The following is a 16,134-nucleotide window of genomic DNA, read 5'->3' as shown; positions in this document are numbered from 1 at the left end:
CTGCCTCCCAAGTGCTGGGATTAAAGGCGTGCACCACCATGCCCAGCCCTTTTTAAAATTATTTTTATTTTAGGTGTATGAGAGTATTGCCTGCATGTATGTGAGCGCACCCATATTGTACAATGCCACGGACGTCAGAAGAGGGCTTCGGATTCCCCTGGAACTGGAGTTAAGAACGGTTTGTAGCTGCCATGTGGGTGCTAGGAATCAAACCTGGGTCTTCTGCAAGAGCAGTCAGCGCTCTTAACTGCTGAGCCATCTCTCCGGCCCCATGAAGTAAGTTTTTAATGCTGATAAAGCCCAATTTATCTAATTTTTCTTTTAGGCACTTGTGCTTTTGGCATCATTTCTAAGAGAGCATTATATAAATGTCTTTTGTTTTGAATGTAAGAAATTTTTATTCTATTTTATTAAATAATACGTATATATCTATTTATAAAGCCATATAAATAAACATACCCACATCTCGTAAAACAATTAAAAATTCCGATTCTGGCAGACCATAGGCATTAGATGGCTCTTCTAAAACAGTGTATAAACTCCCACAAGGGCAAAATTCCATAATAAGCACTTTATGTCTTGTTGTTGTCTGGAAAAAAAGTCATTAATTGGAGAATCAACAGAAAGAACAAAACGCCTCCCCCCCAAACCCTCTGATTACATAGCAGTACTTATCTGACTTCATTTAAGTGTAGGACAGGCTACAATGATGAAGGCACATTGAATTGTTTCATCTGAGACTCCTAAAATACCCGTTTGATGTACATACAACAAACATCTTCCAAATTTCTATTAAAATTAAAGTTAAGGGATTATAGAGATGGCTTAGCAGTTAAGAACACTTGTTCTTGTAGAGGCTGGGAGTTCAGTTCTTAGCATGCATATCAGGTAGTTGCCCGCTATCTGCAACTCCAGTTCCAGGGGATCTGTCATTCTTTTCCAGCCTCTGCAGAAACCCGCACACGTGTACACATACACATAAATAAAAATAAAATAAATCTTAAAAAATATATAAATTAGGGGTTGGGAATTTAGCTCAGTGGTAGAGCGCTTGCCTAGCAAGCACAAGGCCCCGGGTTCAGTCCTCAGCTCCGAAGGGGGTAAGAAAAAAAAGAAAAAAAATATATATAAATTAGGGGCTGGAGAGATGGCTCAGTGGTTAAGAGCACTGACTGCTCTTGCACAGGACCAGGGTTTGATTCCCAGCACCCACATGGCAGCTACAAACTATCCTTAACTCCAGTTCCAGAGGAATCTGAAGCCCTCTTCTGACTTCCACGGCACTGCACAACACCGGTGCACTCACATACATGCAGGCAATACACTCATACACTTAAGATAAAAATAATATTAAAAAATATATATATATATAAATTAAAACTGAATTTGTTTTGAAGACAAGCTAGTGAAAACTCACTAAATCTAAACTAGATCATTGTTGCAATGTTTACTGATTTTATTCAAATCATCTAGTTTTTTATGTATGACATATTTAGGACAAATCTCAAACACTTAAATTCCTTCCCATGATAAGTACTTTTACTTCAAGGAATAGAGTCCTACTCTTAATAACAAATGGGTGGGGCTCACTGGTTAAAAGGGTTTACTACTTTTCCAGAAGACCTGAGTTCAGTTTCCAGTACCCATGTCATGTGGCTCACATTGCCTGCAACTCCAGCTCCAGGGGATCCAACACCCTTTACTGGCCTCTGCATGCATTCAGTCATGTGTGGTATACATTCACATGGTCACACACACATACACATAATTAAGAATAAAAACATAAAATCCAGGAGCTGAAGACAATATGTGGCAGAGCAGCTGAGAGGCCCCTCAGCAAAGTCCGGCCTGCTCATTCCCATCTCAGGTCATTTATTCCTAACCGTGATTTTAATGTAGCATTCACTATAGAATGGAACATCAGCTTAACAGCTTTACAAGGAAAAAGAAACGCCCCCAAATTACGTAATACATAATGATCATAGGATGGATGCCAAATTTTAGAAATGTGAAATTTTTAATGAGTTTTAAAGTATCTAGTATTCATTTTTACTCTTTGGTCTTTAAAAATATTCTTTGGCCACACATGGTGGCGTGTGCCTTTAATCCCAACATTTGGAAGGCAGAGGCAGGTAGATCTTTGTGAGTCTGAGGCCAGCCTGGTCTATCTACATAGCGAATTTCAGGCCAGCTGGGGCTATAGGGAGATCCTGTCTCAAAAAGACAAAAAAAATTTTTTTAATTAAAAGAATTTTTTTAACATATCTCCAAAATACTTCATGAAGTACTCTGAGTTTCTCTATTCAGCAGTCACGAAAAAGAGAAATAATTATAAAAGAAAAAACATCTACTGTTTTACATGAAAATATATGTTGATGTTGAAAATTTGGGAAACAGTCCATCATCCCAGGAAAAGTCATAGTTTTGCATACTTGCCCCCCTCCCATGGATCAAATCATGGCACAAATCAGGATCACTTTACATATATATATATAGTCTTAGTCTTATATATAGTCTTAGTCTTAATTTTTTTATGTAACATTCCATATAAGTATGTTCTCAGATGATTAACATGTTGATAACTATCTTTTTCATTTTTGCTTAGCCACTGTGTAGCAGAAAATTCACTTTACAAGAAGTTTGGCTTTTCATTTTGCTATTATAACTTCTGACCCATGAAATGTTCTCTTTGAAAGAAGTGCTTTTGACTAAGGGCTTTAGCTATGGACAGCTAATTTTATGATGGTCTTTTCTTTTTAAAATTAAGATAGAGTGTTATACTATAGCTCAGACTAGCTTCAAACTACCAGCAATCCTCCTGACTCAGCTTCCTGAGTGTTAAGATTATGGGTATAAGCCATTATGACAGTCCCCTCCCTGCTTTTTGAGATAGTATCCTTCTCACTACATAGCCCAGGCTGGCCTTGAAACCATGATCTTCCTGTCTTAACCTCCTAAGTGTCTGGATTATAAGGGTGCACCACCACACTCAGCTAACAATGTGATCTTATTATGGAGGCTTTATGGCTTACCATATGAATTCTGACTTCCTAAAATAGAGACCAAAAAATAAGTCAGCCATGCACCAGTATTGACGGAGCATCATAAAAACACTGCATGTTGGAAGCCTGGGTGGGCCTTTCAGGTTAGTAATCCTCTCTATACTGTTCTACATCAATGCTAAGAGGGTACTGCGTTCATGCTTGTATCCATCCATAGTCTACCCTGTGTCTATTCCTTTGGCTGTTCCAACTTGCATCTTTGTGCTATTATAAAAAAAAAAATTACAGTACTTTCCTGACTTCTGTGAATCATTTTACAATCTAGCAAATGACAAAATCTGAGCATGTTCTGGGAATCTGTAGTACTTGTGGTCATCTGGTCTGAAGTGAGAGTAGCCTTGGGGACTCCTGTACTTGGGGCTGGTGTCTGAAATGAGGGCAGTTTTGTGGGGACTATGCTTTGTACACTTTGCCAAATTCCTCTGCAGTCCTGTCAGTCTTTCACACACTTGACAGTTTGGTAATCTTTTTTGTTGCTGTTTTTGTTCTTTTGAGACAATGTTTTACTCTGTAATACAGGCTGGTCTTAAACTTACTACTGGCCTAAGCTGGCTGGATCCTGTCTCAGCTTCCCATGTGCTGGGATTATCATCATATACCACCATACCTGGCTACAAGACTAGGCTCTTAACTTTGAGATTGACTAGATTTGGGTAACTAGGTGCTACACATTTTAACTTACCAACCTTTTAACTGATCTTTACTAAAACACCAGAGTACCAACTAACATTTTAATGCATGAAATTTATACTTAACTCCTAAGAAATAATCACTGAAAATGAAATCATGAGGGTAAGGAGTATAAACTACAAAACTTTAAAAGATATCTTTACTGAATATCTATGTCTAGAAGGAATAAAATAGATTTCCATTTCCATTATTTCTAGAATATTTTTCCTAATGATGTAGCCCCAGCTAGCCTAGAACTTGCTATGTAGACCGGGCTGATCTTGAACTCACAGAGATCCACCTGCCTCTGCCTCTCGAGTGCTGGGACTAAAGGTATGTGCCACCACACCAGTAAAAATTCTTAAAAATTATGACTATAATCTCTGTATTACTATGAGTTTTACTCATTTACAAAGTTTCTATTACTGTTTGACATTTTATTTTTTAATGTCATTTATTTTTTAATCTATCTTTGTGTCAGCCACATGTGCTGGAGTGCCCTTAGAGGACATCAGATACCCTGGAGCTGGAGTTACAGGTGGTTGTGAGATGCCTGATATGGATGCTGGGAACTTATGGTCTCTCAAAGAGGAGCAAGTGCTCTTAACCACTGAGCTATCTTTCTAGCCCCTGTTCTTATAATCATGTGAATTTTACTTCTGTTGGCTTTTCCTTTTTCTCCTTTTTTAGTAATAACATGGGTAACCAGACTTTATACCTCCTCTTTCTTCTACTACTTTTTTCTGCTTTTGTTCTTATGACACTTTATTTCTATTCTATTTATATTCAAACCCTGGGGAAGAGACCATTTGGTTACATGAGCATGCTCTTCAAACACCTCTTGTTAGAGTTCATTTCCTAAATCATAACTGCCATACACATGATGACAAGCTTGGCTACTTACCTCCTCTTCAATAGCAAATAATTTGACAATGTTTTTATGATTGAGCTTTTTTAACACTTCAAATTCTCTCATCTGAACATCCACTGGACGAAGGAAGCTTATGTTATTAAATACTTTAACAGCATATAAATCACCAGTTTTCTGAAAGAAAAAGGAAAGGGATCACTAGTACCAGCACAGTAATCTGTATTTTTTACAGCATACCATGCATTCTTTAGACAAAACTCTGGGATTAGTATTCTTGACTTTTAAAAAAAGGGAATGATGCACTGTTCAATATTCCTTTCAACCAATACAATTTGAAATGTTACAAAAGATAAATCATTTGTAAAGTAGGTTCGTAGGTTGGTCTGTCTATTGTGTATAAGTGTTGCCTGCCCACATCCATCCATCCATCCATCCATCCATCCATCCATCCATCCATCCATCCATCCATCCAGTATGAGTGTTTTGCCTGCATATATGTAAGTGCACCACATGTGTACAATGATCATGGAGGCCAGAAATAGGTGTCAGATCCCCTAGAATTGGAGTTACAGATGGTTGTTAGTCACTATGTAGGTGCTGGATCCCCTGCAAGAGCAGTTAGTGCTCTTAACCACCAAGCCATCTTTCCAAGCCCCCATTTGTAATTTTAGCTATAACATTAAAGAAAGTTAATAAATTTACATTATTTTAAAAAATTTCTTCAATGATATGCTTACGAATGGTATGCTAATGGCAGTCATTAAACAGAATAAAAAAGCTCGGGGCTGGAAAGATGGCTCAGTGGTTAAGAGCACTGACTGCTTTGGCAGAGGACCTGGGTTCGATTTCCAGCACCCACGTAGTGGCTAACAGCTGTCTGTAACTCCAGTTCCAGTGATTCAACCCCCTTTTCTGACCTCCTCAAGCATTGCAGGACACAGGTGCATTTACATACATGCAGGCAATACACTCATACACATAAAATAAAAATAAAAATTTTAATATAAAAATACAAAAGCTCTAATATATCAAGTGAAATTGTCTTCTGCATAAGAAACTGAAAGCTAAACTCAAAGGCACTCCCAGAGTCCAATTTTTTAATTTATTTTTATTTTATGTGTATGAGTGTATTGCCTGCAAATATCTAAGTGCACCATGTGTGCAATGACTGTGGAGGCCAGAAACAGGTGTCGGATCCCCTGGAACTGGAGTTACGGATGATTGTAGGTGCTGGGAATCAAACCTGGGTCCTCTGCAAGAGTAGGCAATGCTCTTAACCACTGAGTCATCTCTCCAGTCCCAAGTCTAATATTTTTAAAGGAATCAAAACAAGGAGATCGAAAACTATATTCTACCTACAAAATTTTTATTAATAGTTATCAAACCAATGCGATTCAATTTTTCAGAAATATTTGTTTTACGCTATATTTGTGTGTGTGTGTGTGTGTGTGTGTGAGAGAGAGAGAGAGAGAGAGAGAGAGAGAGAGAGAGATAGGAGGTGGAAAAGTGAGTTTAAAGTGGACTTCCTGATTGGATTATACTGCTGCTGTCCTAGCTGCTGTCGTGGGCACCTTTCTGAAACTTCACCTGATGACTAGGGCAGTTTGTTCCCTGACAGATGACCTCTGGAGAAGCAAAGTTCCACTGACATGCTGCAGTACCCTCTTATCCCTCTTTCGAGTAGCCATGCAGATGATGACACAGCTACAGCTGGCAGATTCCTTCAAGGTACAGAGTTCGTGCTTATGCTTCAGGTATGGCCACAGGCATGTTCCAAACCTTGCTCTAACTTCTCCAAGACCTGCCCACTTTCTTTCATTCCCAGAATCAGCAAGCTACTCCCTGGTGGCCAGTACAGTCTTTGTTTTTGGCATTCGGCCCAATTCTCCCCTTATTTATTCAAGATTGAAAGATCATTTTCCTTGGGGCTTGCAGCACTCCATGCTTAAAGACATTTCTCGGCTCTGAGTAAGACCTCTACTTTGGACCGTGCCCTACCTTTCCACAGCTGTGTAACACTGCATGTCACCATCTGCTTTCACATTAAGGGATCGAAGGATGCTGCAGAATGCCCGCAGAGCTCTGCTCCACAGAGGCCCCCCATCCCACCTCCTCCTTTCACACAGAAGTGTTTTGCTTTTAAAAATTACTTTGCTCAGGCTAGAGAGATGGCTCAGTGGTTAAGAACACTGACTGTTCTTGCAGAAGACCCAGGTTTGAATCCCAGCACCCACATGGCAGCTAACAACTATCTGTAACTCCAGTTCCAGGGGATCTGATGGCCTTTTCTGTCCTCTGCGGGCATTTCACGACACAGATGCACTTACCTACATGAAGGCAATACACTCATACACGTAAAATAAAAAAAATTTAAAAATTACTTTGTTCTTTATAATAATCCCACTTCTCAAAATCAACATCTTTAAATGATTCTCACTGTCCCAGTTACAACAAATACAAAGCAATGTATAGTCTTTCCACAGAAAAGCAGTCACTGACCATCACTTTTGGACACTATGAAAAGAGAACAATTCAAAATTCGATGATCACACAATTTTTCAATTTGTTCCTAGAATAATGACATTACTAAATCAATGTAATCACCAGAGCTGCCTTCAACTTGTCTCAAACTCAGTCTAAAATAAGATGTTTTTTCTTTAAAAATTCTGAATTACATTTAGTTTATTGTGTGTGTTTGTGGGCATACATGTAGAGGTCAGAGGAAAACTTTTGGGAGTTGACTTTCTTCTTCCACCATGTGTGATCCAGGGACTGAACTTAGGTAGTCATGAACTTAGGAGCAAACATGAAAAAACCCAGTGTTGCATGGTGATATGGGTTGGTGTCCTTATCACACCTGTGAGGTAACTGGGATCCATGTGAGGATGTACCATTTTCCCTTTGTTCACCTGCACAGCCATCTACCACCATGGCAAGTCAAAGAATATATGACTATTTAGAGATCTGCATATACTGTATGTGGATATCAGTACATCTTTCCTACAACTCTCTTCCCTTTCACCATCACACACATATACTCCACTCACACACAATACTAGCTAACAGCAACTTTAATGAGAAAGATTAAAGGCCCAAGTGAGATGGCTCAGAGGGTAAAAGCACTTGCTCTTCCACAGGACCCGAGTTCAGTTCTTAGCACCCATGTCAGGCAGCTCACAATCACCTGTAACTCTAGTTCCAGGGTATCTGACACCTTCTTCTGGCCTCTGTGGGTACTCACACACAAGTGACATACATTCATACAGACACATATACATAAATAATAAAAACATAAAATAAAATAAATCTTAAAAAAGACAACACATCTCTGAAAAAACTATTAAGGACCAAAAAATACAGTGGGTCTTGGCAGCCTCTTCAGTCAATTCTTATTCCTCTTGAATCAGTGTTTTAGGTTCCAACAGTACATTATGAAAAGTACAACTTTGCTTCTTTGGAGAAATTCAGGCTGCCTTAGTGTACTCTTTCCTAAATCAACCATTTATTCCTTCACTCAATAAGCATTTTCAGAGGATCTACTATGTATAAGACAGGCACTTAAATGAAAGATACTGAGTTACTAAGTAAGGAAAAAGCACCAGAAAATCTAATATATTTACTAACGCCAGGCCTTTTGCATACATGCCATCCAATCTATCATTACCGAGCATCATCCAATTTCCAACTTACATCCTTCTTAATGGCACTGTATTACACAATCAAAACTCTTTGTGAAAGTGATTGCTCATTAGATGCATGTAGTTACAACAGGCCCATCACAGTGCCTGACACACACCAAGTGATCGCTATATTACTTTGGAACAAAGAAACCAAAAAACTCAATTTCCAGTGTAGAAATAAATGCCTTTAATCCCAACACTTGGGAGGCAGAGACAGGTGAATCTCTGTGGTTGAGGCCAGCCTGGTCTACATAGTGAGTTCTAGGCCAGCTGGGGCTACAGGGAGACCATGTCTCAACTCCCCCTGTGACCCCCCCCAAAAGAAGGATTTAGAGTCTGTGGACAGTTCTAGAGTCAAGGGGAAATGCTAAATACTATCTGTCCACATGACACTATGATTCATTCTGGTGAGCCACGCAGGCTGTTCATAATCAGATTCTCTCTGAGGAAACAGCCCTTCCCTAATGCACTTCCAACTCACTGTGACACACAGACTTGAATAATCTACAGGAAAATAGAAGAACCCTCAGTACTAAAAGGTTTAGAGCCTGTGCCTGAAAATAATTAAAAGGCCCCAAAGCATCATTTACGTTAAAACAAATTCACAATGCTGAAAAACTAGAGATTTGCGCTAAAAAAGGATTTTTAAAAATTCCATTATTTTTCCAGCTTTCTTCCCATAAGGTTTATCTTTCATTTCTTCATTTAAAGTAATTTTAGTTATTTTTAATTTTATCCTCCAATACTGAATCCAATAAAATCCCTGGGCTCTTGAGTGCTTCTGGGATTAGCCTTCCAATTCTGCTTCCACTTCTACCAATGTAGAAGTTCTGATGATCTCATGCGAAGATACAGTTCTTTAACTATGATGTCCTTGTTAGGAAACCTTCTTTTACCCCAATCCACCTCATAGAATGCTATTTTAGAGGGAGCACAAACAGTGGAACAGATCAGAATCACCTGTGGGTTCCCTCCATCCCAAATCAACTTCCTGTTTTTCTTTATTCTGTAAACATATAAACTCTGGTGCCATTGGATAGATGTGTTCACTGCCTCTAACATAGGCTAAATCTAAAATAATCACGAAATTCATAAAATCTTTTTTCTTTAGACAATAAAAGGTCAAAATTGCTAAGTCAGACATATAAGTATAAATGAGCTTGTCAGAAGAGAATAAAGTGACAAAAAGACCGGAGTTTCCAGTGTACCTACCTTATGCCTTCCACGAAAGACGTTTGCGGTTGCTCCCTGGCCTAAGATGTCAGATAAAAGCCACAGATGATTAGAAGTGCTCTGCATCTTGGCTGTCAGATGGTTCTCCTCACACTAAGGGACAAGAAAAGAGCTGCATGGATGTTGTTAAGGAAATAACACAGTTAAGAAATAGATGTGAGCTTTTTTGGTCTGAGGCAGGACTACCCATCATTCACTGCTAAACTGAGGGGTATACACAGCCCACTGGGAAAAATACAGGATAACATTAAAGGTTAAAATACCATGTAAGCACTAGAGAAAAGGAAAACCAATTACTTTCAATTTTGTTTTGTTCATTTTGTTTTGGAACAAGATTTTACTGTGTCCCAACCTAGTTTTGAACTCTACACAGTCCAGACAAGCCTTCTCTCTCAGCATCCAAAATGCTGTGATTACAGGTGTGTATCACCATGCCTGACTTATGACTGCACGGGTCTGTGCATGTGAGTGCGGGTACCTGAGAAGGGAGGAAGGAAGGTGTTAGATTCATTAGATCCTCTGGAGCTGGAGTTAGTCAGCTGTGAACCTGTGAGCTGCCTGGTGTGGGTTCTGGGAACTGAAGATGTGGGCTCTGTCCTCTGGAAGAGCAGCAAGTGCCCTTAACTACTGAGCAACAGCTCCAACCCACCATGCCTGGCTTTTCTCTTCTTCATATATTCAATTTAATTCACATCTCCGAGATGAAAGAGACATCAATTTTCCATGTAATTTTTTCTCTGCCAATTTGAGTGATACTGGTTACTTATTTCCTTCAACTGTTTTTAAATCATTGATTGAAGAAGAAAAAAACTTTGAGGCAAGCTATCACTGTGTAGCCTAGGTGCCTTTGAATCTGCAATCTTCCTGTCTCAGCCTCCCTCGTGCTGGGAGGCAAATTATTAATTGTTTTAATTAAAGAAATCAAGGTAGCACAATACTAACAAAAACCAATATTACTTACATATTTCCACAATGCAAAATTTCATCTACAGAGAAATTGTAATGGGAAGGCACAAAAATTATTATTCCTGAAAAGTTAATAACTCTTCTGAAGTTGTTTAAGGATAGTTTCTTGGGCTGGCAAAATGGTTTAGTGGGCAAAGGTGCTTGCCACCAAGCCTAATGATCTAAGTTCAATCCCTGGAACCCACATGGTAGAAGGTGAGAACCAACTGTCTGATCTATACACACACACTACACAAATAAAATGTAAAAAAAGTTAAAAAGGGATAGTTTCTCTGTCCTTTAATATAGAAAAGCTATGGAACTATAACATTTAAAAATATTTGAGCTTCACAGTGTAATAAAAATGAGATATGCTACATGGCATAAACACTGGACCCACCAGACTCCTTTAAACCTACTGTAATATCAGATCAAAACATAATCTTACACTCCCTTTATAGAAAGTTAGAACGCCAATATTTCAAAGACTGTTAGGAACATGTAAGACAGCCAGTGCTCCAGGTTTCACCAACCTCTTATATACCAGGTTATTTGTAATTTTAATAACCCATGTAATTTAGATAAGGATAAATCCATCAATTTACTTGACGTAAGCATTAAGAGTCTCTTTACAAATAAGGAATGTATTCACCAGGTATCACATTTCACTCAAGGGGAAACAAACTAAAATATGTAATGAAACATCTTCCCTAATTAATGTTACTTTGATGTTTCAGGTAATTGTAAATGACAAACAGTATCAAGTACTTATATGTATCTAGTGGATAATATAAAACACACTTACTTGCTAAAATACCTGCTCTCTATATGCCAATATAAAAATTCCGTTCCACAATAGCGATGATTTGAAACTGTTCCAATAACCCCTTATAACCAAAACATGACTCAGCACCCCCACCAGGTGCTTGCTATATAAAATTTCCCGATTTTTTGACAAGAATATAAGTAAGCATTCAACAAGTATGTTATTGGTAGTGGTGTCTTAAGTCTACTTCCTTTAACTATCCAAAACGAAAGGATGAAAACAGGTTTGGTGACATGGTGTAGGGACAAAGTTCCAGGATTTCCAAACTCTACCACTATGTGAATTATTTATTCTACAGATATTAGAGTACCGGGGTAAAAAGAGTTGGGCTTTGATTATGCATTGACAGTTATCGGGGAGCAGAGCATCTGTTTCGAGGCTACCGACTGAAAATTATTTGGGAAACGGATTAGGGAAATACACCCTTAAGCCAGGTCAACGAGGAGCAAGAAAACATAGGAATCTGCATTTTGCTGGTGTGCATTAAAAACGTCTCCTGCGTGGAGCTTTCGGTGAGTCAACCTTTGCAGGTCCGTTTCATCAGCAGTCCATTTAAAAACTCCCAATGGTATCAGCTGGGCCAGGGGGTGGGAAGCAGCTAGTCCAACTCTAGGCAGGGCAGTCTTCCTGCCCGGGTGGCCGAAGCCCCGCCGACCCGAGGGCCGGGACTGCAGGTCACCGGGCCGACCCGAGATGGAGGCCAGAGGGCCGGAGAGACCCCGAAGCCCGGGCCCCGGGGAGGCGGTGTCGACAGCGGGTCCGGGAGGGCTCGGCCTCGGCCGTGCGGGGCGGCCGGGACCACTGCGTCCCCGCTCTGACTCAGCATCCCGGCCTCCTCGGGGACCCGGCGCGCCTGGCCGCACCGCCTGCCCGCCCGCCTCTTGCCCTCGGCCGCTTCACTTACCCACCGAGTCTCCGCCGCGCCACAGCCAGCGGCTCCCGGGCCTGCTCTCGCTCCAGGCTACTTCCGGCTTCGCCAGCTCGGGCTGCGGAACACGTGACCGACGGCCAGCACATCTGCGCGTGCGCAGGCCTGCCCGCCTATCGGGCCGCAGCAGCTGTGCTGGGTTTGCCTTCCCGGGAGGTAGCGGTCACCGCTGCGCGGGGTTGGCTGCGATCCTGACACCCAGATACCCCAACACCCTTACTCTGAGGGTGGAGCTAGGGAACCCTGCCAGCGCGCGTCTACAGTTCAGATTCCCGCAACTGCAAGCCCAGCCCAGCACTCGAGTTGGGCGACCCTGGCAGCGCACCAGTCACAGATGGGCAGAATGCTGGCGGCTGGGAAAAGCAGGCAGGCAGGCAGGATCTGTCATCTGTCCTAAACGACACTTTGGCTGCATGGTGCAGGATTATCATTTCATAATATTAAGTAGTGAAATTCTTAACATACTTAATTCCCTCTTTCGGAGTATTCTGGAAAATGGCAACACTGGAGAACTAAAGCACTAAACTTGACTACTTAAGAGCTACAAACAGCCATTCTTCACAAAGAGGTCCCTTCCACGCACAGCAGCACCAAAGTCTTTTTCCACTCAAGGCGGATTCCGGTGGATCTAAGGTGTAACTTCTGAGTGGAGAGGAGGAAGGAGGGGATGCTCCCCTGAGCAGTTTGACAACAAACACCATCGAATGGGGAACCATGACCAAGGGTTAGAGTAGAGGCTTTTTGCATGGAATAGATCACGGGTTGAGTACAGCTCTGCCCACTACTGACTTTAAGCTTAAGTTTCTTCTCTTTAGGCCTGTTTTCAACAATGGAAGTAAGAAAAGTCCAATCCAATGAGTTCTTATAAAGGAAATTATTTTATTAGAATTTTAAACAGTTTAAGCGATAATCCAACACCAGATTTACTGCTTACAATTAAAAACAATTTCAGTTCTCTAAATGACAAGAGTAAAGACCCTTCAAATTTCCAACAGTAAAACACAGTTGTAAAGGAAAGGTGACAGAGCCAAAGGACCTCACACTAATGCACACTAATGATGTCCTTTCTTAAAAAGTCAAACCACATGTGAACTCATTAGCACTGAGATTGAAATAAACTGTTAGGCACAGCACTAAACCAGGCACCATAAAACCCTGTCTTTTGCCTCAGTTTTCTCACTTATGAACATGTCAGATTCATTCTTGAGACAATTACTTGGGTGTTTGCTTTTAGAAATACCAAGTGATGGAACTTTCTTGATTGTGATGGTGCTTGGGTAACTTCAAGGAATAAAAAAGAGAATTATTATACATGATTACGTTAACATGAAGTTTAATTCTCGTGTATACACTCTGATTTCCATGTCCTGATTTCTCAGATCTAAACACGTGAATCTACTGTAGGGCTTTAAAGAGCTAGGGAAAAGGGTTTCACATTTCTGTGTCTGGTCTTAATGGCACAGTAATAAAAGCTAATACTGAGGCCTTATATGCCAGCTACTGTAATAAGCTTTCATGTTTTAAATCATTGAATTCTTAATGAGGTAGCTACCATTTTTTCCCTCCATTTCTGAGACAGAAACAAAGGCAGGAAGAAGTTAAGTTGCTCAAAGTCCTAAAATCAATTACTGACATAAGTGGTGTTCTAATCTTAATCTAGGTCCAGAGTCCATTCACATTATATAAGCTCTTACCTACTGTGCTCTGCTACTTGTTAGTAATATGTTAAATGCTAAACAGTTATTACTATTGCAATAGCATAGTAAATATACACCCATTTTCAGTTTTGTTTTGAGATAGGGTCTCACTCTGTAGCTCAGGCTAGCTATAACCCTTTATATAAAGGTCACACTGCTTTAGCCTCCTCTAAATGCTGAGATTGCACATGTGAGCTACCTTACCTAGGCTTACCTATTCCCACCCCCCCCACACACACACTTTTTGTGGTACTGGGGTTTGAGCCCAGGGCCTCATGCATGGTGGGAAAGCACTCTTATTATCACTGAACATCCCCAGGTAACCCATTTTTAAAAAGTGTTTTGTCATATATATTTCACTGATCTATTTCTATAGTTCACTATTTTTATACTTGTCAATTTAGTTTAACACCTATAACTTTTTTTTCCCTGAGACAGGGTCTCCCTATATAGCTCCAGCTAGCCTGGACTTGCTTTGTAGAGAAGGCTAGCCTTGAATTTAGAGCTCCACCTGCTCCCCCATCCCCACGCTAGAATTAAAAATGTGCACTACCATTCCCAGCTGCCTATAATTTCTATATGTAAGCAAAATGTTTTAAATCTTTTGTCAAATTTTTTAAAAGATGTACAAATTAGAATAAAATTTTAGGAGGGTTCAGTGGATAAAGTCCTTGCTGCACAGCATGAGGACCAGTTTGGATTCCTAGCACCCACATAAAAGTTGGGTATGGCAGTGAGCATCTGTAAACTAGCTAGGGGACAGAGACAGGACCCCAGAGGGCTTTTTGGCCAACCAGCCTAAACAGTGCGCTCCAGGGTCAGTGAAAGATCTTGTCACAAAAATATGGTTTATATGCCTGTCCCTCTCACCTAACACACATGTGCACACATACACACACACACACACACACACACACACACACACACACACACACACATACACACAGACAATGCTGAAAACATTTTTAAAAATTTTAAGGAATTCATGGGTCACTGACCTCATCTACAAAACCCTAGGCAACACATTGGTCAATGGTAAAAGACAAATGCCTCCTAAAATCTTTTTGTCCTCCCTCCCTATTTTGAGGTGCTGCCTATCAAACTCAGGTGCTCAAGCAAGCACTCTACCACTGAAAAAAGTCTTGATTGGGCTTTTTTTATTTTGTGACAGGGTCTCCCATAGCCCTCTCTAAAAACTCTTGACTGGGCTTTTCTTATTTTGTGACAGGGTCACCCATAGCCCAAGTTAGCCTCAAACTCACTATATAGCTGAGGAAGAACTTAATGATCCTCCTGCCTCTACCTCCTGAATGCTGGGATCACATCACCATGCCCCAGTTTTATGTGATGCCAGGGGTTGGAACCCAGGGCTTCATGCATGCTAGGCAAGCACTCTACCAACTAAGTCATTCATATCCCTAGGTCTTAACTGGGCTTTTAAAGTTTAAAGTTAGAGGAATATAAATATTCTTCTGTAAGTCTGTCCCTCTTTTTCAGTGCTATTATTGGTATTTTTTTCTTGCTTTCTCCAGTGTCCATTCTGTGATAACTACTTATAGTAGCTACTTACAAACATCATAAACATACAGGCAGCCCAGTGTGGTGGCACACACTTTTAATCCCAGCACTCTGGAGGCAGAGGCAAGTGAATCTCTGAGGTCAGTTGTGCATACAAAGTGAGACTTCTCTTAAAAACAAACAAAAAATCGCAGGTATACTGGCTCTTGACATGACTTATCTACCTCATGTCAGAGCAAAAACATCAGGATTTACATCAATAGATTCACAGAGCCTGTTTCTAGTGCATTCAAAAAACTTAACAGAACTAAAGCTGCATGTGAGCTTTTAGGACTATAATAAGTAAGGCATTCACACTCAAATTTGCAAACCTTCAGTTTGGAAATCAGAGCGTGATTAAGGTGGAAAAATGAGGCTATTGATAATAATTCCAGAAAAGACTCAGTGTATTTCACTACGTAAAATTTATTTTTTTATAAAAAATGTGTAACACCAACACCTACTTTTAAATCAATTCATTTATGAACCCACTCTCTTGTAGAATACACATTGGCATTGAAAGTTTAAAGAAATGTAATGGCTATCTACAAAATATTAGATTTTGATTACTGTAGTCCCCCCATACTTTATTTATCTGCACAAATAAAACTGAGTATTTTCAAACTTTACATTCGATTTTTTTAAAGTACAGTTTTCCACTGCTCT

The 16,134-nt window shown here is 40.2% G+C and overlaps 1 protein-coding gene across 2 annotated transcripts in view; it reads right to left on the bottom strand.

Moving 5' to 3' along the window:
- The window catches only part of Tbk1 (TANK binding kinase 1), a 50,026-nt gene extending 37,708 nt beyond the window's left edge, over positions 1-12,318 (bottom strand). Inside the window, exons 1-4 of one of the 2 annotated variants that reach the window (XM_008828995.3) lie at positions 12,191-12,318; positions 9,495-9,608; positions 4,636-4,776; positions 460-589 (exon numbers count right to left, since the gene is read on the bottom strand). In XM_008828995.3, coding sequence (XP_008827217.1) covers positions 460-589; positions 4,636-4,776; positions 9,495-9,581 — 358 coding nt within the window. In that variant the 5' untranslated portion in view covers positions 9,582-9,608; positions 12,191-12,318. The remainder of the gene's footprint in view (positions 1-459; positions 590-4,635; positions 4,777-9,494; positions 9,609-12,190) is intronic. The other variant, XM_029561508.1, reaches the window with a different exon arrangement.
- Positions 12,319-16,134: the final 3,816 nt, after the last annotated feature.

Source organism: Nannospalax galili, unplaced genomic scaffold (genome assembly GCF_000622305.1).
Source record: "Nannospalax galili isolate Female #2095 unplaced genomic scaffold, S.galili_v1.0 scaffold110, whole genome shotgun sequence".
Lineage (NCBI taxonomy): Eukaryota > Metazoa > Chordata > Mammalia > Rodentia > Spalacidae > Nannospalax > Nannospalax galili.
Note: the sequence above shows the minus strand (reverse complement) of the source record. Positions and strands in the feature narration are given on the sequence as shown.